Raw genomic sequence first — 17346 nt, 5'->3', positions numbered from 1 at the left:
AGGGGCAGGTTGTAGCGTCTGGAGGGGCCCACAGAGCTAATTAAAAGGGCAATGGGGTGGAGGGGGGGCTCGCGCCTCAGGGGGCCCATAGGGTGGGGGGGCACCCCTGGGGGGGGTCTGACCCTGGCTCTCTCCCCAGGCTCGTCCCAGGGCCGGTGCCTGCCGTTCCTGGTGGCAGGGCAGCGCGTGGGCTCCGTGCCCGCCCCGGTGGCCCAGCGGCTCCAGGGCTACCCGGCCGTGTTCAGCGTGTGCCCCGAGCCCGGCCGCGTCGAGCTGCACCCCGACCTGGTGACCCCCCCCCAGCGCACGGCCGCCGTGGGGCAGGTGCTGGGGGAGCTGCGGGAGCTGGGGGCCTTCCCCTGCCTGCGCGAATGGCGGGACGAGGTGAGTCCCGCTGGTGGGGGGGGCTAATGGGTAGAGCAGGGAGCCAGGCGCCCTGGGCTCGCTCATCTGGGCCCCTTTCCTTGCAGCACTACGAGGTGCGGCAGCGGTTCTGGGACCCGCCCCTGTTCAGCATGGAGCGTGCGGCCACCGGTGAGTCCCCCGGGCTCAGTGCGGAGGGGGAGGGGCAGAGTTGGGGCTGGCAGCTGGCCTGGGGCCCTCCTGCTCCCCCAGGGTGGGGCCCTCCCGTCACTCCCAGCTGACCCTCTCCCCTCCCCACCCAGCGCTGCTGGGCGTTCGCTGCTACGGGGCCCATGTGAACGGCTACACCTGGCGGGGAGAGCAGCTCTGCATGTGGCTGGGCCGCCGCGCCCTGACGAAGCCCACCTACCCCGGCCAGCTGGACAACCTGGTGAGCAGGGAGGGGACCGGGCTGGCGGCAGGGGGCGCACCCCAGTGGGGCAAGGCAGGGCTGGCTGCAGCCCTGGCTCTCAGCTGGGGGTGCTCAAGTGGAGGGTCGGTGGCTCATGCCAGGCCAGGGCAGCACGTCTAACCCTTGGAAGGACCCCCGAGTGGGGGGGACACCAGTCTGACTAGGGAGTGCAGGGGGGGAAGAGCCCGTCGGTGCGATCCCTGGGGAGACACTATGCTGGCAGGGTGGGGGTAGGTACCAGACAGGCAGGGTGCTGCTCTCACCCCCTTCTCTCTGCCAGGCGGCTGGGGGGATCGCCGTGGGGCTGGGGGTGAGGGAGACGCTGCTGAAGGAGTGCCAGGAAGAGGCCTGTATCCCCCCTGCACTGGCCGCACAAGCCCGGCCCGTGGGCACCATTAGGTAAGGCGGGGGGGGGGGGGAGAGGGATGTCACCCCCTGCACTCCCCCCTCCCCCATCCTGTCCACCTGCCCATGCACCAGGCAGGGCCGTGTCCCCGGGCCCAAGAGGAGCGGCTGCACCCACTGCTTTGAGCCCAGCATGCAGGCGCCATGGGGGTGCGCCTCCCCCACACTTCACGCCACTGACCCCTCTCTCCCCCCCCCCAGCTACACTTACGAGGACTCCCGGGGCATCTTCCCTGAGTGCCAGTTTGTCTTCGACCTGGAGCTGCCCGAGGCCTTCAAGCCCCGTGTGGGCGATGGGGAGATGCAGGAGTTTTACCTGCTAGGCCTAGATGAGGTGAGCAAGAGCCAGGCTGGGCCTAGAGGATGGGGGGGCAGGGACCCTGGGCCCAGCAGTGAGAGGCCCACATAGGGCTCCAGGCAGCAGGGGAGGAGGGGGAGGGGAATTCCATGCGGCTGCCCCCCCCGTACCCCGGTGACAGCCGCTCTCTGCACCCAGGTGAAGGAGGCCATCGCCTCACGTGACTTCAAGCCCAACTGCGCACTCGTCGCGCTGGACTTCCTCATCCGGCACGGCCACATCCAGCCCGACCGCGGTGAGAGCAGCTCCGGGCCCGGCCCGCCGGGTGGGAGGGAGGGGGGAGCTGGACAGAGGGAAGGGGTTTTACCACCCCCCTCACGGCCCTGTTCTCCCCACAGAGCCCCACTACCCGGAGCTGATCGAGGGGCTGCACCGGCCCCTGTGAGAAGTCACCACCTGGCTCCAGTCCTGGGGCTCCGGCTCCTGCTGGCAACAGGGCTCCCACTGCGTCACTCCCCCCGCACCCGCCTCCGTACAGCCTGCCTCTGCCCTCCCCCTGTGCACCTGGCTCGGGGGGAGGGGGGAAATGGGGGGACAACTCCCAGCAGGGGGTAGGGGCATGCCCCCTCCAGCCCTGCTCAGCAGCGGCACACACAGCCAAGGGCCCGGCCCCGGCCCAGCAGCGGCACGCACGGCCCAGGGCCCGGCCCAGCAGCAGCACGCACGGCCCAGGGCCCGGCCCAGCAGCGGCACGCACGGCCCAGGGCCCGGCCCAGCAGCGGCACGCACGGCCCAGGGCCCGGCCCAGCAGCGGCACGCACAGCCCAGGGCCCGGCCCGGCCCAGCAGCGGCACACACGGCCCAGGGCCCGGCCCAGCAGCGGCACGCACGGCCCAGGGCCCGGCCCAGCAGCGGCGGCACGCACAGCCCAGGGCCCGGCCCAGCAGCGGCACGCACGGCCCAGGGCCCGGCCCAGCAGCGGCACGCACAGCCCAGGGCCCGGCCCGGCCCAGCAGCGGCACACACGGCCCAGGGCCCGGCCCAGCAAGGGGCAGCAGCCGCCAAGTCATTTTTCTCCTTTAATTATAAAAAGTTCATGGGGGAGGGGCGGGGGCGGGCGCCTCCCGCCCGGCTCACTCGGCCTCGTTGAAGCGCGTCAGCATGGTCTTGTGCAGCGTCTCGCGGTACGACTCGGCGGCCGAGAGCCCGTAGGAGCTGCCGCGCGCGCCCAGGCCGGAGCCGCGCACTCGGGTCTGCGCCTGGCGGGGAGGAGAGCGGGTGAGATGAGACACCTGCCCCGGAGCGCCCCCGCCCCCCCGCGCCCTGCCCCCTACCTCGATGGGGTTCAGGATGCCTTGCTTCTTCCGGCCCAGCCCGCTGCCCTCCTTCCAGCCCATGGCCTGCAGCATGCGGCTCCCGATGTTGTCGCTGCCCAGCCCGTCCCGCGTCGGCTGCTCGAAGTCTCTGCGGGGACAGCGAGGGCTCAGGGCTGGGGCAGCTGCCGCGGGGGGGGCTGAGCTGCACCCCGCCAATCCCCACTGGTGCCACGCAGTCGCCTCTGGGGCGGGGGGCTGGGCAGAGCCGCACCATCCACCCCCCTTGCCTGGGAGCAGCTGCACATACTAGCAGCACGGGAGAGCTGGGCCTTGCTGATACGCAGCCGCCTCTGGGGAGGGGCAGAGCTCCACCCTGAGTGGGAGGGGCAGGCTGGTGGGGGCGGGGCTTACACAGTGGCGGGCATCACAGCTGAGTACTTCCTCTTCTTGGGCTCTGGGGGCTCCGGCACGCCGTATTTCTCCCGGCGCTCCGCCGCGCGGTCCCGGTACTTCATCTGCGGGGGAGGGCCTGTCAGAACCAAGGCTGGCGCCCCCCAACTCGCCCCCCAGCCCCTCCCTGGGGTCCCAGCCCCCGTGCACCTCCATGTCGTTCTTCTCCAGCGCCTCCAGCTCCTGCTCCGACAGGTGGGCGCGACGGTGAATCTCCAGGTTTTGCTGGAATTTAACAAGATGGTCAGTAGGAACCCCTGGCCCTCGGGGCAGGATGGGGCCGGTGCCCCCAGGAGTGCAGGGCCCGGTGCCCCAGAGGGCCAGGCAGCATGACCCCCGCCCCCTCCCACACACACACCCACCCACCTTGTGCAGCCCGGACAGCTGCTGGTGGCGGATCAGCGCCTCCTTGCTGGGGAACTGCCGGCGGCAGAGCAGACAGGCCAGCTTGTGCCAGTCCGTCAGCTTCTCCTCCCGGTCGGCCGCCCGCTCCGGCTCCTCCTCGCTGTCGCTCTCCCCGCTGTACGCGGCCACCAGCCCCCGGGGCGGGCTCTGCGGGAACACGGCGCCGTGGGGCTGGCTGCCGCCGCACGAGGCCTGCCGCCCCGGCCCGCCCCCCTGGCACTCTGCCCTGCTCCAGCCCGCGGGCCCTCTAGGACGTGGGGGGCCGTGGGGGCTCCGTATTCCCTGCTTGCTTTGCTGGGCTGGGCGTGATTCTACCGGCCTGTGCGGGGCCCGGGGGGTGGCTCTGGGGGAGGGGGCCGCGCAGGGAATGGCCGAGGCCTCTGGCACCTGAGCCAGGTGGAGGATTTGGGCAGGTGACAGTGCCTGGAGGCAGGACAGAGGAGGGGCAGAGTGCCTGGGTGTGGCCTCTGGGCCCCCTCCCCCGGCTGCGCCTGTAACAAGCCTGGGCTAGGCTGTGTCCCTGCCAGCCAATAAACCTTCTCTTCTACCTGCCGCCTGAGTCTCCCGTCTGGCTGTGGGGGGCCGGGAACCCCCCCGGGAGTCCTGTGCTCCTCCCCCACGAGCCCCTAACTCCCAGCCCGGCTCCCGGTCCCCTCCCCCAGCGGCGCGGGGGGGCACTTACCAGCCTGTCGTCACTGGCCAGCTTGGAGAGGTCCATGGGCGCGTGCTGCCTCTCGGCCAGTGCCCCCTAGGGGGCAAACAGGAGCTGAGCCAGGGCCTGGCGGGGTCCCAGCCGCGGGCCGAACCCACTGCTCCCCTCCCCCGCAGGCCCCCCTACCGCCCCGATTCCCGCTGGCGGGAAGAGCTGTGGGTCGGGATGCGCCGGTACCTTCTTCTCCAGGATGGCGTAGCCGGCGTCGGCCGTGGCTGACTCCCGCCGCTCGTCCTCCCGCAGCGAGCTGACCGGCTGGAAGCTGTTCCTGAAATTCTCCTTCTGCTTGTTGAGGCTGCGGGCCCAGCGCTCCATGTCCTTGGCGATCTGAGGGGACAGGGGCATCAGGGGGGCGAGCACAGGGCCCACCGGCGCCTGCTGTCCCAAGCTTCTGTGGCAGGACAGCTGGGGACCAGCATCCGTGGCGGCTGCATCTCAGCACCAGAGGTGGCTGCATCAGGACAGCTAAGGCTGGGAAGAGGCCCTGCGGGGCGGGCGCTCCCCCGGTGGGACCAGCACTGACCTGCTGAGCCGTTTTGGTCTTGTGCTTCTCCTTTTTCTCCTTGCCCTCCTTGCCGCTGCCCCCTGAGCCCTCCTTGTGGGCGTCAGCGGCCTGGTCGGAGGCCGGCACGTAGGTCCGGCGCTCGCCGTCCCAGTACAGGTACTGCTGGCTCTGCGCGTTGTAGTAGTACTGCGGGGGGAGGGGGGGCGCATCAGGCGCTGCAGGCCTGGCCCCCCCACCGGCCCCCCCAGTCTGCACCCCCCCACTCACCTGGGAGTTGGGGTCGTAGTACAGCCCAGTCAGCGGGTCGTAGTAGTAGCCCGAGGTTTCGTCGTACTGGTAGGTGGAGACGTCTGGGACAGCTGGGGGAGGGGGCAGAGAGGGGCTCAGCGGGGGGGGTGAGATCCCAGCCCCCCCAACAGAGCTAGACCCTCATAACACAGCCCGCCCTCCTGCTCAGCCCCCCGCCCCAGCCCCATCCTGCCCCCCCACAGCATGGCTCCCCAGCCCCCCAGTCCTGCTCAGCCCCCCCAGCATAGCCCCATCCCGCCCCCCCGCAGCACGGCTCCCCAGCCCCCCAGTCCTGCTCAGCCCCCCCAGCATAGCCCCATCCCGCCCCCCCGCAGCACGGCTCCCCAGCCCCCCAGTCCTGCTCAGCCCCCCCAGCATAGCCCCATCCCGCCCCCCCGCAGCACGGCTTCCCAGCATGGCCCCCCCCCCCCCCGCAGCACGGCTCCCCAGCCCCCCAGTCCTGCTCAGCCCCCCCAGCATAGCCCCATCCCGCCCCCCCGCAGCACGGCTTCCCAGCCCCCCAGTCCTGCTCAGCCCCCCCAGCATAGCCCCATCCCGCCCCCCCGCAGCACGGCTTCCCAGCATGGCCCCATACCGCCTCCCCACAGCAGGGCTCCCCAGCCCCCCAGTCCCGCTCAGCCCCCCGCCCCACTCACGGTACTGGCCGTAGGGCTCCTGTGGCACGGGGATGGGCAGCGGCAGGCCAGTGCTGGGCGCGGGGAGGGCGGCGCCAGACGGCTGGGCTGGGCTGGGCGTCTCCGGGGTCAGCACGGCCGGGGACACGATGGTGTAGGGCGGGGTCTGTGGCAGAGCAGCAGGCAGTGGGATGCTGCCGGGGAAGCCCCGCAGCGCAGGGAGGGGACACCCCGGGGAGACCCTCCCCACCCAGCGCAGGCCGGAGGGGCCCGGGGCTGGCCTACCTGGGCGGGGGCGGCGGCGCCCTGCGTGGTGCTGGTGGCCTCGGCTCCGCCGGGCGGCTGGTACACGACGGGCACGGCGGCGGTCTGGGCGAAGCTCTGCAGCACGGGCAGCGGGTCCACGCCCGGCACGCCAGGCTCCAGGGACGGCTCGGCCGCTGCGGGGGGGGGGGGGGGGCGATTGAGGGGCTGCGGTTGGGGTCCTGCCTCTCAGCGCCCCCATGCCCCAGAGTGGAGTGGGGGGAGGGGAGAGCGGGGAGGCTGCCCCCCCCCCCCAGGGATCCCAGCCCCGGCTCTCACCTGCCGCCACGGCCTCCCCCTTGGCCCCGGGCAGGGCGGAGGCGTGGGAGTAGAGGGCCGGCTCCGCGCCGTACGCCTCCTCCTGCTGGTAGTAGGCGTAGTCGGCCGGCTGCTCCTCCGCGGTCGCCCAGGCCCCCTCGCTGCCCTGTGACGCCTAGGGGCAGAGGGCAGGGTCAGGGGGGTAGAGGGCACCGCCAGCCCCCGCCAGGCGTGGGGAAACCAGGGGTCCCACCCCAGCCCTGCAGCAGGGAGTCCCAGGGGTTAACGCCCCACCAGGGTACCTGGGAGATGGCCCACTGGGCGGCGGCGATAGCCGTGCTGGCAACGGAGGCTGCGCTGATGCGGTTGCTGTCTGAGGAGCCCATGTCCCTGTGGGGGGCACAAGGAGCCGTCAGCGGGAGCCGGGCTGGGCCACGCCCCCCCACCGCGGCGTCCGTGCCCTGCACTCACCGCTTGGAGCCCTTGGCAAACTCCACGTTGATGGTCTTGCCGTCGATGTGCAGCGGTGGGTGCAGGGCCTGCAGGATCTGCAGCAGCTGGGCCGCCTCCTGGGGGCAGACAGGATGACAGGCCAGGGCATGAGACCAGCAGAACGGCCCAAAGGCCTGTGCAGCCCAGTGTCCTGCCTGCCCACAGCGGCCAGCGCCAGGTGCCCCGGGGAAACCGTCCAGCGATCCCTCCCGGCCACCCATTCCCAGCCTCGGACAAACAGGCCAGGGACACCCTCCCGGCTCGGCCCAGCCATCGATGGACCCACCCTCCCTGGATTTCTCTAGCTCTTTGCGACCCTGGTACAGTCCTGGCCTGCACAGCACCCTGCGGCGAGGAGTTCCCCAGGTTGGCTGTGCGCTGCGTGAAGAAAAACGCCCTTTGTTTTAAACCTGCTGCCTGTTCATGTCATTTGGTGCCCCCTCGCCCTTGCGTTACAGGGACACATCGATCGCGGTTCCTTAGGCTCTGTCTCCGCACCCGTCATGATTTCACAGCCCCCATCCACCGCCCGCGGCTCCTTCCTGAGCGCAAGGTCCCAGCCTGTTTAATGGCTCCTCACACGGGCCCGGTCCAAGCCCCGAATCGTTGTGTTGCCCTTTCCTGACCCTTTCCCAAGGCCGCGGAGCGGCCGAGCGGTGGGCGCCCCGGGGTCATAGAGGCGAGATGTTCCCGTCCTACTCTCAGTCCCTTTTCAATGGCTCCCAGCGCTCGGGACGGCCGCTCCAGCTCCTTTCCGAACAGACCGACCAGGCCTGGGCCCCGCCCCGCGCTCACCACGATGGTGGCCAGCTGGATGAAGGCGAAGCCGCGGTTGAGCTGGGTCTGCTTGTCCTTGATGACGCGGACGTTGGAGGCGGAGAGCACGGCGTAGGGCGCCAGCGCCGCCAGGATCGACTCCATGGTGCTGTGTGGGTTCAGGTTCCGCAGGATGATGGCTGGGGGGTGGGGGAAGGGGGTGAGGAGGACCTGAAATCCCTGGCGCAGCCCGGCCGGCCCCACTCCCCTAGGGCCCATTGACAACCAGGCCCCACCCCCTAGGGCCCACCTACAGCCAGACCCCGCCCCCTAGGGCCCACCTACAGCCAGGCCCCGCCCCCAAGCCAGACCCGCCCCCAGGCCCTACCTACAGCCAGACCCCGCCCCCGAGCCAGACCCGCCCCCTAGGACCTACCTACAGCCAGGCCCTGCCCCGAGCCAGACCCGCCCCCTAGGACCTACCTACAGCCAGGCCCCGCCCCTGAGCCAGACCCGCCCCCTATGACCTACCTAAGTCAGCCCCACCCCCTAAGTCAGGCCCCACCCCCTAGGGCCCACCTACAGCCAGACCCCGCCCCCTAGGGCCCACCTACAGCCAGACCCCGCCCCCAAGCCAGACCCGCCCCCAGGCCCTACCTACAGCCAGACCCCGCCCCCGAGCCAGACCCGCCCCCTAGGGCCCACCTACAGCCACGCCCCACCCCCAAGCCAGATCCACCCCCTAGGACCTACCTACAGCCAGGCCCCACCCCATAGCCAGACCCGCCCCCTAGGACCTACCTACAGCCAGGCTCCGCCCCCGAGCCAGACCCGCCCCCTAGGACCTACCTACAGCCAGGCCCTGCCCCGAGCCAGACCCGCCCCCTAGGACCTACCTACAGCCAGGCCCCACCCCTGAGCCAGACCCGCCCCCTAGGACCTACCTACAGCCAGGCCCTGCCCCCGAGCCAGACCCGCCCCCTATGACCTACCTAAGTCAGCCCCACCCCCTAAGTCAGGCCCCGCCCCCTAGGGCCCACCTACAGCCAGTCCCAGCCCTGAGCCAGACCCCTCCTCCCCTGTCAGCCAGAGACACTGACTTTGAACCCCCCCTCCCTGTGCCCGCCAGCCCTGCCCCCCTAGTCACCCAGCCCCAAACCAGTGCTCCCAGGTACCCTCCATCCACCCCCTCTATGCACTGGTCCCACAACCCCCCAACTGATACCCCTCCTGACAGCCTGCGTGCTCCCCACAGTCCCTCCGGCCCACCCCACACTCACTGTCATTGGCGTTCTCCGCACAGGGCTCCGACGCCTGCGCCAGGGGCTGGGTCCCTGACAACACCGAGGCCTGGTAGGGCTGGGGCAGGGGTAGCAGGCCCTGACTCAGCTCCCGGCCCGACAGCGCCACCAGCTGGTCTAGCCGACTCCCTGGGGGCAGCTTCTGCTCAGCCTCTGCATGGGCCAGAAAACAGTATTACCCCACGGGACTCCCCGCCGCAGGGTCTGCTGGGCAAATAGCTCCCCAGGGCATTAACCTGCAGGACTCCCTGCTGCAGGCCCGCTGGACAAATAACACCCTGGGAAGCTAACTGACAGGACTCCCCATGCGGGGGTCTGCTGGGCAAATAGCTCCCCCGGGTGTTAACCGGCAGAACTCCCCGCTGCAGGGTGTGATGGGCAAATAGCTCCCCAGGGTGTTAACCGGCAGAACTCCCCGCTGCAGGGTGTGATGGGCAAATAGCTCCCCCGGGTGTTACCCCGCAGAACTCCCCGCTGCAGGGTGTGATGGGCAAATAGCTCCCCAGGGCATTAACCTGCAGGACTCCCTGCTGCAGGCCCGCTGGACAAATAACACCCTGGGAAGCTAACTGACAGGACTCCCCATGCGGGGGTCTGCTGGGCAAATAGCTCCCCAGGGTGTTACCCCGCAGAACTCCCCGCCGCAGGGTGTGATGGGCAAATAGCTCCCCAGGGTGTTAACCGGCAGAACTGCCCGCTGCAGGGTGTGATGGGCAAATAGCTCCCCAGGGTGTTAACCGGCAGAACTCCCCGCCGCAGGGTCTGCTGGGCAAATAGCTCCCCAGGGCATTAACCTGCAGGACTCCCTGCTGCAGGCCCGCTGGACAAATAACACCCTGGGAAGCTAACTGACAGGACTCCCCATGCGGGGGTCTGCTGGGCAAATAGCTCCCCCGGGTGTTAACCGGCAGAACTCCCCGCTGCAGGGTGTGATGGGCAAATAGCTCCCCAGGGTGTTAACCGGCAGAACTCCCCGCTGCAGGGTGTGACGGCGGGATTGAAACCAGCGCTGTTTCTCGCTCACCTGATTTGGGAACACCACATTTAAAGCATTTCTCTCTTCGTTTGAAATTCTGCACTCCACACTGCAACAGGAATGAAATGGAGACTCTTAATGGAGAGAGCCCCGGCTGAACGCCCTGCCCAGCTCCCTGCCCCATGGCGCCCCCACCCCAGACCTCTCTGCCGAGTACCCCGCCCTCTTCCCTGCCCCACAGCACCCCCCAACGCTCGGCTCCCTGGCCCCGCCCCCCCCCGTACCTTGCTGCACAGCCAGTCTTCGTTGATCTTGGGCTTGGGGTCGCTGTAGTGCATGGAGACTTTCTGGCCCAGTATGCTGAGGGAGTGCTGCTGGGGGAAAGGCGGGGGTGAGAGCCGGCGGGGGACGGGGGGGCACCCGTCACTGCCTCAGCAGAGAGAGAGAGAGAGATTTAAACCCTTCTGCTGAACGGATGAGGGAGGAGGGAGGGAGGGAAGGGCCACAGGCCCGGCTACGTGGCTACCGCAAAGCTAACCTGTGCCGGCCCAGCGCATGGGGCTGCCGGCACGGCCGGCTCCAAGCTACCAGCGGCTGCTGGGACGAAGGGAGCGGATGAAAGAGAGAAAGAGGGAGGGAGCGAGAGAGAGAGAGAGAGAGAAAGAGAGAGCAGCCATGATCCAAGACGCCTGCGCGGCACCGCTGGGAACCACCGCCACGCGCCCGGCTAGCCAGCGGCTCCTCCGGCGACCACTGGGCCGCCGCCCTGCACCTCGGCCTAGCCGCTCTGCCTGCCCGAGCCCGGGCCAACGCCCTCGCGCTGCGCCGCGCCCCCGCCCTCCCGCCAGGCCCACGCGTGGCGGCTCCCACTGGGGACGCCCACCACGCACGCAGGCCTGGGTGCTGTGAAAGCCAATGCCAATCCGCCAGCTGGGGGGCCTGCAGGCGGGTCTGTCAGGTCTCACTGCTCTGCCCGGGGCCTCCTCCGGGCTACCGAAGACTGGCACCGGCGCCCCTGCCCAGGGAACGCTGGCAGCACGGCCCCCCGGAGAGGAGTGAGCCGGTGGAGGGCGGGAGGGGGCCGGGTGCCAGTTTCGGGGCCATGCAGCTCAAAAAGGGGCTGGCACCATCCCCCAGCTTCCTCTACTGCCCTGCACTACCCGGCACCCGGCCTCGCTGCTCTAGCCACTAGCCTCCACTCCCTGCCCAAAGCCAGGCACAGAACACGCACAGCCCCGGCCCCAGCCGCAGCCACAGAGAACCCAGGAGTCCCGGCTCCTGGTCCCCATGTTCTCAACACACTCCCTCCCCGAGCTGGGGAGAACCCAGGAGGCCTGGCTCCCAGCACCACCCCCCCAGCCCCAGCCTACTCTACCCACTAGGCCTCACTCTCCTCCCCAAGGTAGGGACAGAACCCAGGAGGCCTGGCTCTCCCCACTCTGCTCTAACCACTAGACCCCAGAGCCCTCCCAGAGCCAGGCAGAGAAGCCAGGCGCGCCGCTCTAAGGCCTGGCAAGTCCCTGTGGGGGTGAGGCTCGGCCAGGGGGGCTGGAGCAGGCCCAGGCATGTGGGTCGGGCGGTAACAGGAGCAGTACTTGTGGGGTCGAGTGCGGCAAAGCAACCTGATTGGCTTCCATCCATCGGGTAGCGTCCTGCAAGTGATTAAACTCGACGAAGGCGAAGCCGCGGCTCTGACCTGGAGGACAGCATTCAGATAGACGCAGTGTGTTAGTCAACGGACCCGGCCACCGCGCACCCGCGCCCGGCCGCGGGGCCGAGGGGCTGCCGCACAACAGAGCCCCGAGTCCTGGCTCCCGGCCCCAGAGAGGACCCAGGAGTCCTGCCCCCCGCCCCTAGAGAACCCAGGAGTCCTGCCCCCCCGCCCCCAGAGAGAACCCAGGAGTCCTGGCTCCCCGCCCCCAGAGAGAACCCAGGAGTCCTGGCTCCCAGCCCCCAGAGAGAACCCAGGAGTCCTGGCTCCCGGCCCCCAGAGAGAACCCAGGAGTCCTGGCTCCCGGCCCCCAGAGAGAACCCAGGAGTCCCGGCCCCCCGCCCCCAGAGAGAACCCAGGAGTCCTGGCTCCCGGCCCCCCGCCCCCAGAGAGAACCCAGGAGTCCTGGCTCCCGGCCCCCCGCCCCCAGAGAGAACCCAGGAGTCCTGGCTCCCGGCCCCCCGCCCCCAGAGAGAATCCAGGAGTCCTGGCTCCCGGCCCCCCGCCCCCAGAGAGAACCCAGGAGTCCTGGCTCCCGGCCCCCCGCCCCCAGAGAGAACCCAGGAGTCCTGGCTCCCGGCCCCCCGCCCCCAGAGAGAACCCAGGAGTCCTGGCTCCCGGCCCCCCGCCCCCAGAGAGAACCCAGGAGTCCTGGCTCCCGGCCCCCCGCCCCCAGAGAGAACCCAGGAGTCCTGGCTACGGAGCAGACCCTCTGCACTTGCTCATGCTGCCTCGCCCGAGCGCTGCTCCCCCTGCAGAGAACCGCGCCGGTCCCCTCCTCCGCTTGGCCATTTCTTCAGCCAGCTGCCTTTAGGGCCCTGAAACCCAGCTCCAGTGACAGTCCCCAGCCCTGACTGCCCCCCACCCTGCAGCGCCCCCTAGTGCCCAGCCCTGACTGCAGGGGAGAGCGCCCCCCACCTCTTGCTCAGCCTCCCCCTCCCACCCAGGTCTCCCCACAGACTCTCGCTGCCGTTAGCTCAGCCTGGCGGAGGGGCAGGACACCCGCTGTGCTATGGGACAAACACAGCAGGCCAGGCATGCTGGGAAATGGCTCAGCGGGGGCTGTGCCCTGGCTGGCTGGGGGCAGGCAGAGGGAGAAGCACGTCCACGCCCTGCTTGGGAAGGAGAGAGAACCGTGTACACGCGCGTGCGACGGCGAGTGTGCAACACACCCCAAGGAAACGCTTGTGAGACAATCACAACTCACCTGCGGGGCCCAGCCCCTCCCGGCCACGCGCTCGCCTGCGGGAGGAGACGCAGAAGCCAGGCCCAGCTGAGGAGTCCCGGAGCCGCGTGCGGCCTGACCGGAGCGGCCCCGCTCTGCCCCAGCCCCAGCCCCAGGGCAAGGGGCCGGATCCGGCCGAAGCCTGGTGCACGCTGGGCAGCCGGCCACGCCAGCGAGAGACGCCGCGCACGCGCCGCCCGGACCCCAAGGGGGGACAGGAGGCAGAACTGGGAACAGGAGCTCACCTGAGGCTTTGTTCCGCATCAGCCGCACCTCCCGGGGCTGGATCCCATGCGCCTGCAGCTGGGCCCGGATCTGTGGGGGGAGCACCAGGAGGGGGACAGTCGCCACCGGAGCAGGGGAAACTGAGGCAGGCGGCACCACTCCATGGGTGGGTGCCAAAGCTGCTCCCCGCCCCCGCACGGCTGCCCCCTCCGCTGCCAGAGACGAGAGCCCAGTCCCCCGCCCGGACCTACGTCGTTCTCGGAGGCAGACTGGGGCAGCATCCGCAGCATGACGATGCTGCTGGCCTTCTGCTCCTCCTCCGGCTCGGGCCGGTAGTCCTGGTCGCGGTAGTCCCCGTCGCCGGGGTAGCCCAGGGGCTCGGTGGGGCTGTCCCGCTTGTGCTGCGTCTCCGACCCTGAGGAGGCCTCGTAGGAATCCTGGGGGGGAGGCCGGGGTCAGCGGAGCCCGGCGCTCGCACCGCGCCCGGCCCCCGGCACGCAGGCCTGCCCAGCCCCCGGGGCCGGCACCCACCTCGGCGCTCTGCTCCTCCGACGAGTCGTACTCGGCAGCGGCCTCGTGGCTGCCAAAGTCGCGGGGGTACGAGCGGTAATCCATGTCCCGGTAGTCGTGGTCCCGCTGGCTCCGCCCGTCCCCGCCGTCATCCTGGGACCGCTCAGCAGCCCCGTAGCGGCCCGTCCGGTCCCCGCGCCCGCCTCTGGGGAAACGAGGGCCGCAGGGTCAGCAACGCCCCCAGCGCCCGGCACCCCCCAGCACCCCCAGCCTTCCTGACACGGGGCACCCGGCCCGGGGCGCGGGGAGACCGTACCTCCGTTCGTACTCCATGTCTTCCTGCAGTGGCTCAGTGTTTCACTAGGCAGGCTCTCCCGATACAGCCCCACCACGGTCAGTCTCCGAGCCCTGGGGGCAGAGGGCGGGCGCGTCAGCAGGGCCCCCACAGGGGACGTGGTGGCCACCAGACCACGGAATTCACCCAGGAGAGCCAGACAGACTGACGGCACCAGGGGCTGAGCCAGGATCCCGACGCAGCCCCTGGCCCCCCTGCAGAGCTCAGCCGGTACCCCTCACGCCCCACCTGCAGCCCCTGGCCCCCCTGCAGAGCTCAGCCGGTACCCCTCACGCCCCACCTGCAGCCCCTGGGCCCCCCCAGCTCAGCCGGTACCCCTCACGCCCCACCTGCAGCCCCTGGCCCCCCTGCAGAGCTCAGCCGGTACCCCTCACGCCCCACCTGCAGCCCCTGGCCCCCCTGCAGAGCTCAGCCGGTACCCCTCATGCCCCACCTGCAGCCCCTGACACCCCCCAGCTCAGCCGGTACCCCTCACGCCCCACCTGCAGCCCCTGGCCCCCCTGCAGAGCTCAGCCGGTACCCCTCATGCCCCACCTGCAGCCCCTGACACCCCCCAGCTCAGCCGGTACCCCTCACGCCCCACCTGCAGCCCCTGGACCCCCTGCAGAGCTCAGCCGGTACCCTTCACGCCCCACCTGCAGCCCCTGACACCCCCCAGCTCAGCCGGTACCCCTCATGCCCCACCTGCAGCCCCTGGCCCCCCCAGCTCAGCCCATACCCCTCGCGCCCCACCTGCAGCCCCTGACACCCCCCAGCTCAGCCGGTACCCCTCACGCCCCACCTGCAGCCCCTGGCCCCCCTGCAGAGCTCAGCCGGTACCCCTCACGCCCCACCTGCAGCCCCTGGGCCCCCCCAGCTCAGCCGGTACCCCTCACGCCCCACCTGCAGCCCCTGGCCCCCCTGCAGAGCTCAGCCGGTACCCCTCACGCCCCACCTGCAGCCCCTGGGCCCCCCCAGCTCAGCCGGTACCCCTCACGCCCCACCTGCAGCCCCTGGCCCCCCTGCAGAGCTCAGCCGGTACCCCTCACGCCCCACCTGCAGCCCCTGGGCCCCCCCAGCTTAGCCTGTACCCCTCACGCCCCACCTGCAGCCCCTGGCCCCCCAGCTCAGCTGGTACCCCTCACGCCCCACCTGCAGCCCCTGACACCCCCAGCTCAGCCTGTACCCCTCACGCCCCACCTGCAGCCCCTGGCCCCCCCAGCTCAGCCCATACCCCTCGCGCCCGACCTGCAGCCCGACTCCCTCCCAAACCCACAGGCCAGTGACTCTCAGGTGGGACTAAGGCTGGCGGGGCAGCCGGTTCTCTGTCCCCGAGGGCTGGAGAACCCATCTGGCCACCCAGGACCCACGGGTTGGGGCTGGTCTCTCCACGCTCTGTAGCAAAAGCCTCACAAAGCCCCCAAGTCCCTCTGAAACCAGCCACAGTGCGGCACGTACACGCGGTTCTCTCCACAGCCCAGGATCAACTCTCCTTCCCCCACAGCTCTGCTGACACCATGGGAACCGGGAGCACCTACAGATCCAGCTCGGGGCCTAGTGACATGCTCCACGGCTCCATTCTCCACCGAGATCCTCGCCGCACCGCCTAGCCCACGAGCCGCGCTATCGGAGCTGAGCGCAGGGTGCCAGGCACAAAGCCAGACAGAAAGGGGGTCTCTCCCTCCTCCGTGGCTCCCTGCCTGCAGCACAGATCTGCTTTGCCACCAAGGCACCCCTGGAAAGGGGGTCCCCAACCGTGCACTGGGGGAGCTGCCTATGAGCATCTCTGAACTCTGGGCTGTTCCTCTCTCTGGTGCTCGGTTCCTCTTTAGCTGGACAATGGCGGAGTCCTTCCCCACCTCGTGGCAAAGGAGAAAGCTGCCAGCACTTCTAAGGTCTGAGCCCGCACAGGCAACAGAAACTCCACCAAACCAATCTATTCGGGGGGGGTCTTCTGCAACAGCGACTGGACGCCTCTGCTTGCCAGTGTCTAAGAGGCAGGGCTCAGCACCCACCCTGCGGCACCAGGCCCTTCCGGCGATGGATGAATGCCAGGGAGATGCAGTCGTGCCAGGAAGCTAACAAGCCTGTGAAACTCACTGCCACCAGGGGCCACTGAGGCAGGGGTGAAATCAAGGGTGGGACAATTCCAACAACAAGGCTTCAAAAGTGCAAAGCGAGTCTCTTGCACAAGCCCCCTCCCTTGGCAGCATCCGGGGCTGGTCCCTGGCAGACACAGGGCATGGGGGAGCCGGCCAGAGGGGGCTTCCCTTCCTCCTAGGCACCTGCCTCTGCCCCGTCTCCAGGCCCAGCTGCTCCCTGGCTCAGCCACATTACCTCAGCCAAGCCAACTTTTCCTCTCAGTGGCACCAGAGCCGTGCCAGGCTTTCCTCTGCCCAGCACCCAGCACGGCAGGGCACCCCGAGCGCAGCCAGGGCCCGTGCAGCAGCAACACGATGGGGGGGCGAGGGAGCCCCCGGTCCCAGTTTAGCCTCCACCCTCAGCTGGCTCTGTAGTGACGGCACCCGGACCCCCAACTGCCCCCCTGGTCGGCCACCCCCCAGCGTGCTCCAGCGCCTCCGTGGCTTGTCTCTCAGCAGGTTCATCCGCCAGCTGCCCCAACCCCTCATCAGTTCCTCCCTTTCCCCTTCCAGCCCCCAGCGACCCCCATGCTCCTCTCTCCGCAACCGCCCCCCAAGTCGACCCAACTCCCCCTCCCCCACGGACTCCGAAGACTAGGTCCCAATCACAACAAGCTCCTCCCCCGACCCCCACAGACCACGCCTCCATCTCGACACGCTCCGCCCCCGACCCCCGCAGACCACGCCCCCATCTCGACACGCTCCGCCCCCGCCGACCACGCCCCCATCTCGCCACGCTCCACCCCCGACCGACCACGCCCCCATCTCGACACGCTCCGCCCCCAACCCCGAAGACCACGCCCCCATCTAGCCACGCTCCGCCCCCCACCCCCGCAGACCACGCCCCCATCTCGACACGCTCCGCCCCCAACCCCGAAGACCACGCCCCCATCTCGCCACGCTCCGCCCCCCGACCCCCGCACACCACGCCCCCATCTCCCACGCTCCGCCCCCCGACCCCCGCAGACCACGCCCCCATCTCCACACGCTCCGCCCCCCGACCCCCGCAGACCACGCCCCCTCCCAACGTTTCCGGACGGTCCCACAGACCCAGCCCCCCCTTGCCTCTCTGCCAGCGCCGCCCCCCCCACAGGCGCCGCGGCCCCGCCCCCCGCGCGGTGGCGCTGACCTGGGCGGCGGGAGCCGCGGGCCGGGCCGCACACACCGCTCCTCGCGCACCCGCCGCCCGCCCGACGCGCAAGATGGCGGCGGCTCCAGCGGCCGAGTTCTGCCGACTGTCCCGGCGGCGGCGAGCGCGGCCCCGCCCCCCCGCGCGCCTATTGGTC

At 70.2% G+C, this 17346-nt stretch overlaps 3 protein-coding genes across 7 annotated transcripts in view; 2 read left to right on the top strand and 1 right to left on the bottom strand.

Annotated features, from left to right (window-relative positions):
- LOC142823720 (rho guanine nucleotide exchange factor 3-like) overlaps positions 1-273 on the top strand; it is a 16542-nt gene extending 16269 nt beyond the window's left edge. For all 4 annotated transcript variants that reach the window (XM_089770188.1, XM_089770189.1, XM_089770186.1 and 1 more), the window contains exon 14: positions 140-273. The gene's annotated coding sequence lies outside the window, so the exon portion shown is untranslated. The remainder of the gene's footprint in view (positions 1-139) is intronic.
- LOC142823718 (uncharacterized) overlaps positions 1-4240 on the top strand; it is a 5498-nt gene extending 1258 nt beyond the window's left edge. Inside the window, exons 2-7 of the mRNA XM_089770192.1 lie at positions 471-534; positions 666-793; positions 1095-1213; positions 1421-1553; positions 1716-1812; positions 1916-4240. Of these exons, the coding sequence (XP_089626318.1) occupies positions 516-534; positions 666-793; positions 1095-1213; positions 1421-1553; positions 1716-1812; positions 1916-1962 (543 nt within the window). The 5' untranslated portion in view covers positions 471-515 and the 3' untranslated portion in view covers positions 1963-4240. The remainder of the gene's footprint in view (positions 1-470; positions 535-665; positions 794-1094; positions 1214-1420; positions 1554-1715; positions 1813-1915) is intronic.
- RBM10 (RNA binding motif protein 10) lies at positions 2584-17346 on the bottom strand. 2 transcript variants are annotated; one of them, XM_075914952.2, is made up of 24 exons: positions 17190-17346; positions 13902-13993; positions 13607-13790; positions 13327-13512; positions 13096-13165; positions 11537-11610; positions 10199-10288; positions 9963-10023; positions 8918-9091; positions 7677-7837; positions 6861-6958; positions 6692-6779; positions 6411-6564; positions 6114-6268; positions 5850-5994; positions 5173-5264; positions 4924-5091; positions 4578-4727; positions 4371-4436; positions 3650-3835; positions 3434-3508; positions 3245-3348; positions 2852-2981; positions 2584-2776 (listed from the first exon to the last, which is right to left on the bottom strand). In XM_075914952.2, the coding sequence occupies exons 2-24, from the start codon at positions 13916-13918 to the stop codon at positions 2651-2653; spliced, it is 2754 nt and encodes a 917-aa protein (XP_075771067.1). In that variant the 5' UTR covers positions 13919-13993; positions 17190-17346; the 3' UTR covers positions 2584-2650. The 2 variants fall into 2 exon arrangements, with proteins under 2 accessions (XP_075771067.1, XP_075771068.1); XM_075914953.2 differs by having other exon boundaries at positions 10199-10285.

Source organism: Pelodiscus sinensis, chromosome 18 (genome assembly GCF_052426305.1).
Source record: "Pelodiscus sinensis isolate ZL-2025 chromosome 18, ASM5242630v1, whole genome shotgun sequence".
In the NCBI taxonomy this organism is placed as follows: domain Eukaryota; kingdom Metazoa; phylum Chordata; order Testudines; family Trionychidae; genus Pelodiscus; species Pelodiscus sinensis.
The sequence above is the reverse complement of the archived record's forward strand: the minus strand, read 5'-3'. Positions and strand labels throughout refer to the sequence as shown.

Excerpts from the sequence above, each read along its gene's own strand:
- RBM10 (XM_075914952.2), bottom strand. Across the intron at positions 6,565-6,691 it reads CCCAGTGGGCCATCTCCCAG|GCGTCACAGGGCAGCGAGGG; the intron begins GTACCCTGGTGG and ends CTCTGCCCCTAG. Across the intron at positions 3,509-3,649 it reads AGCTGTCCGGGCTGCACAAG|CAAAACCTGGAGATTCACCG; the intron begins GTGGGTGGGTGT and ends GTTAAATTCCAG.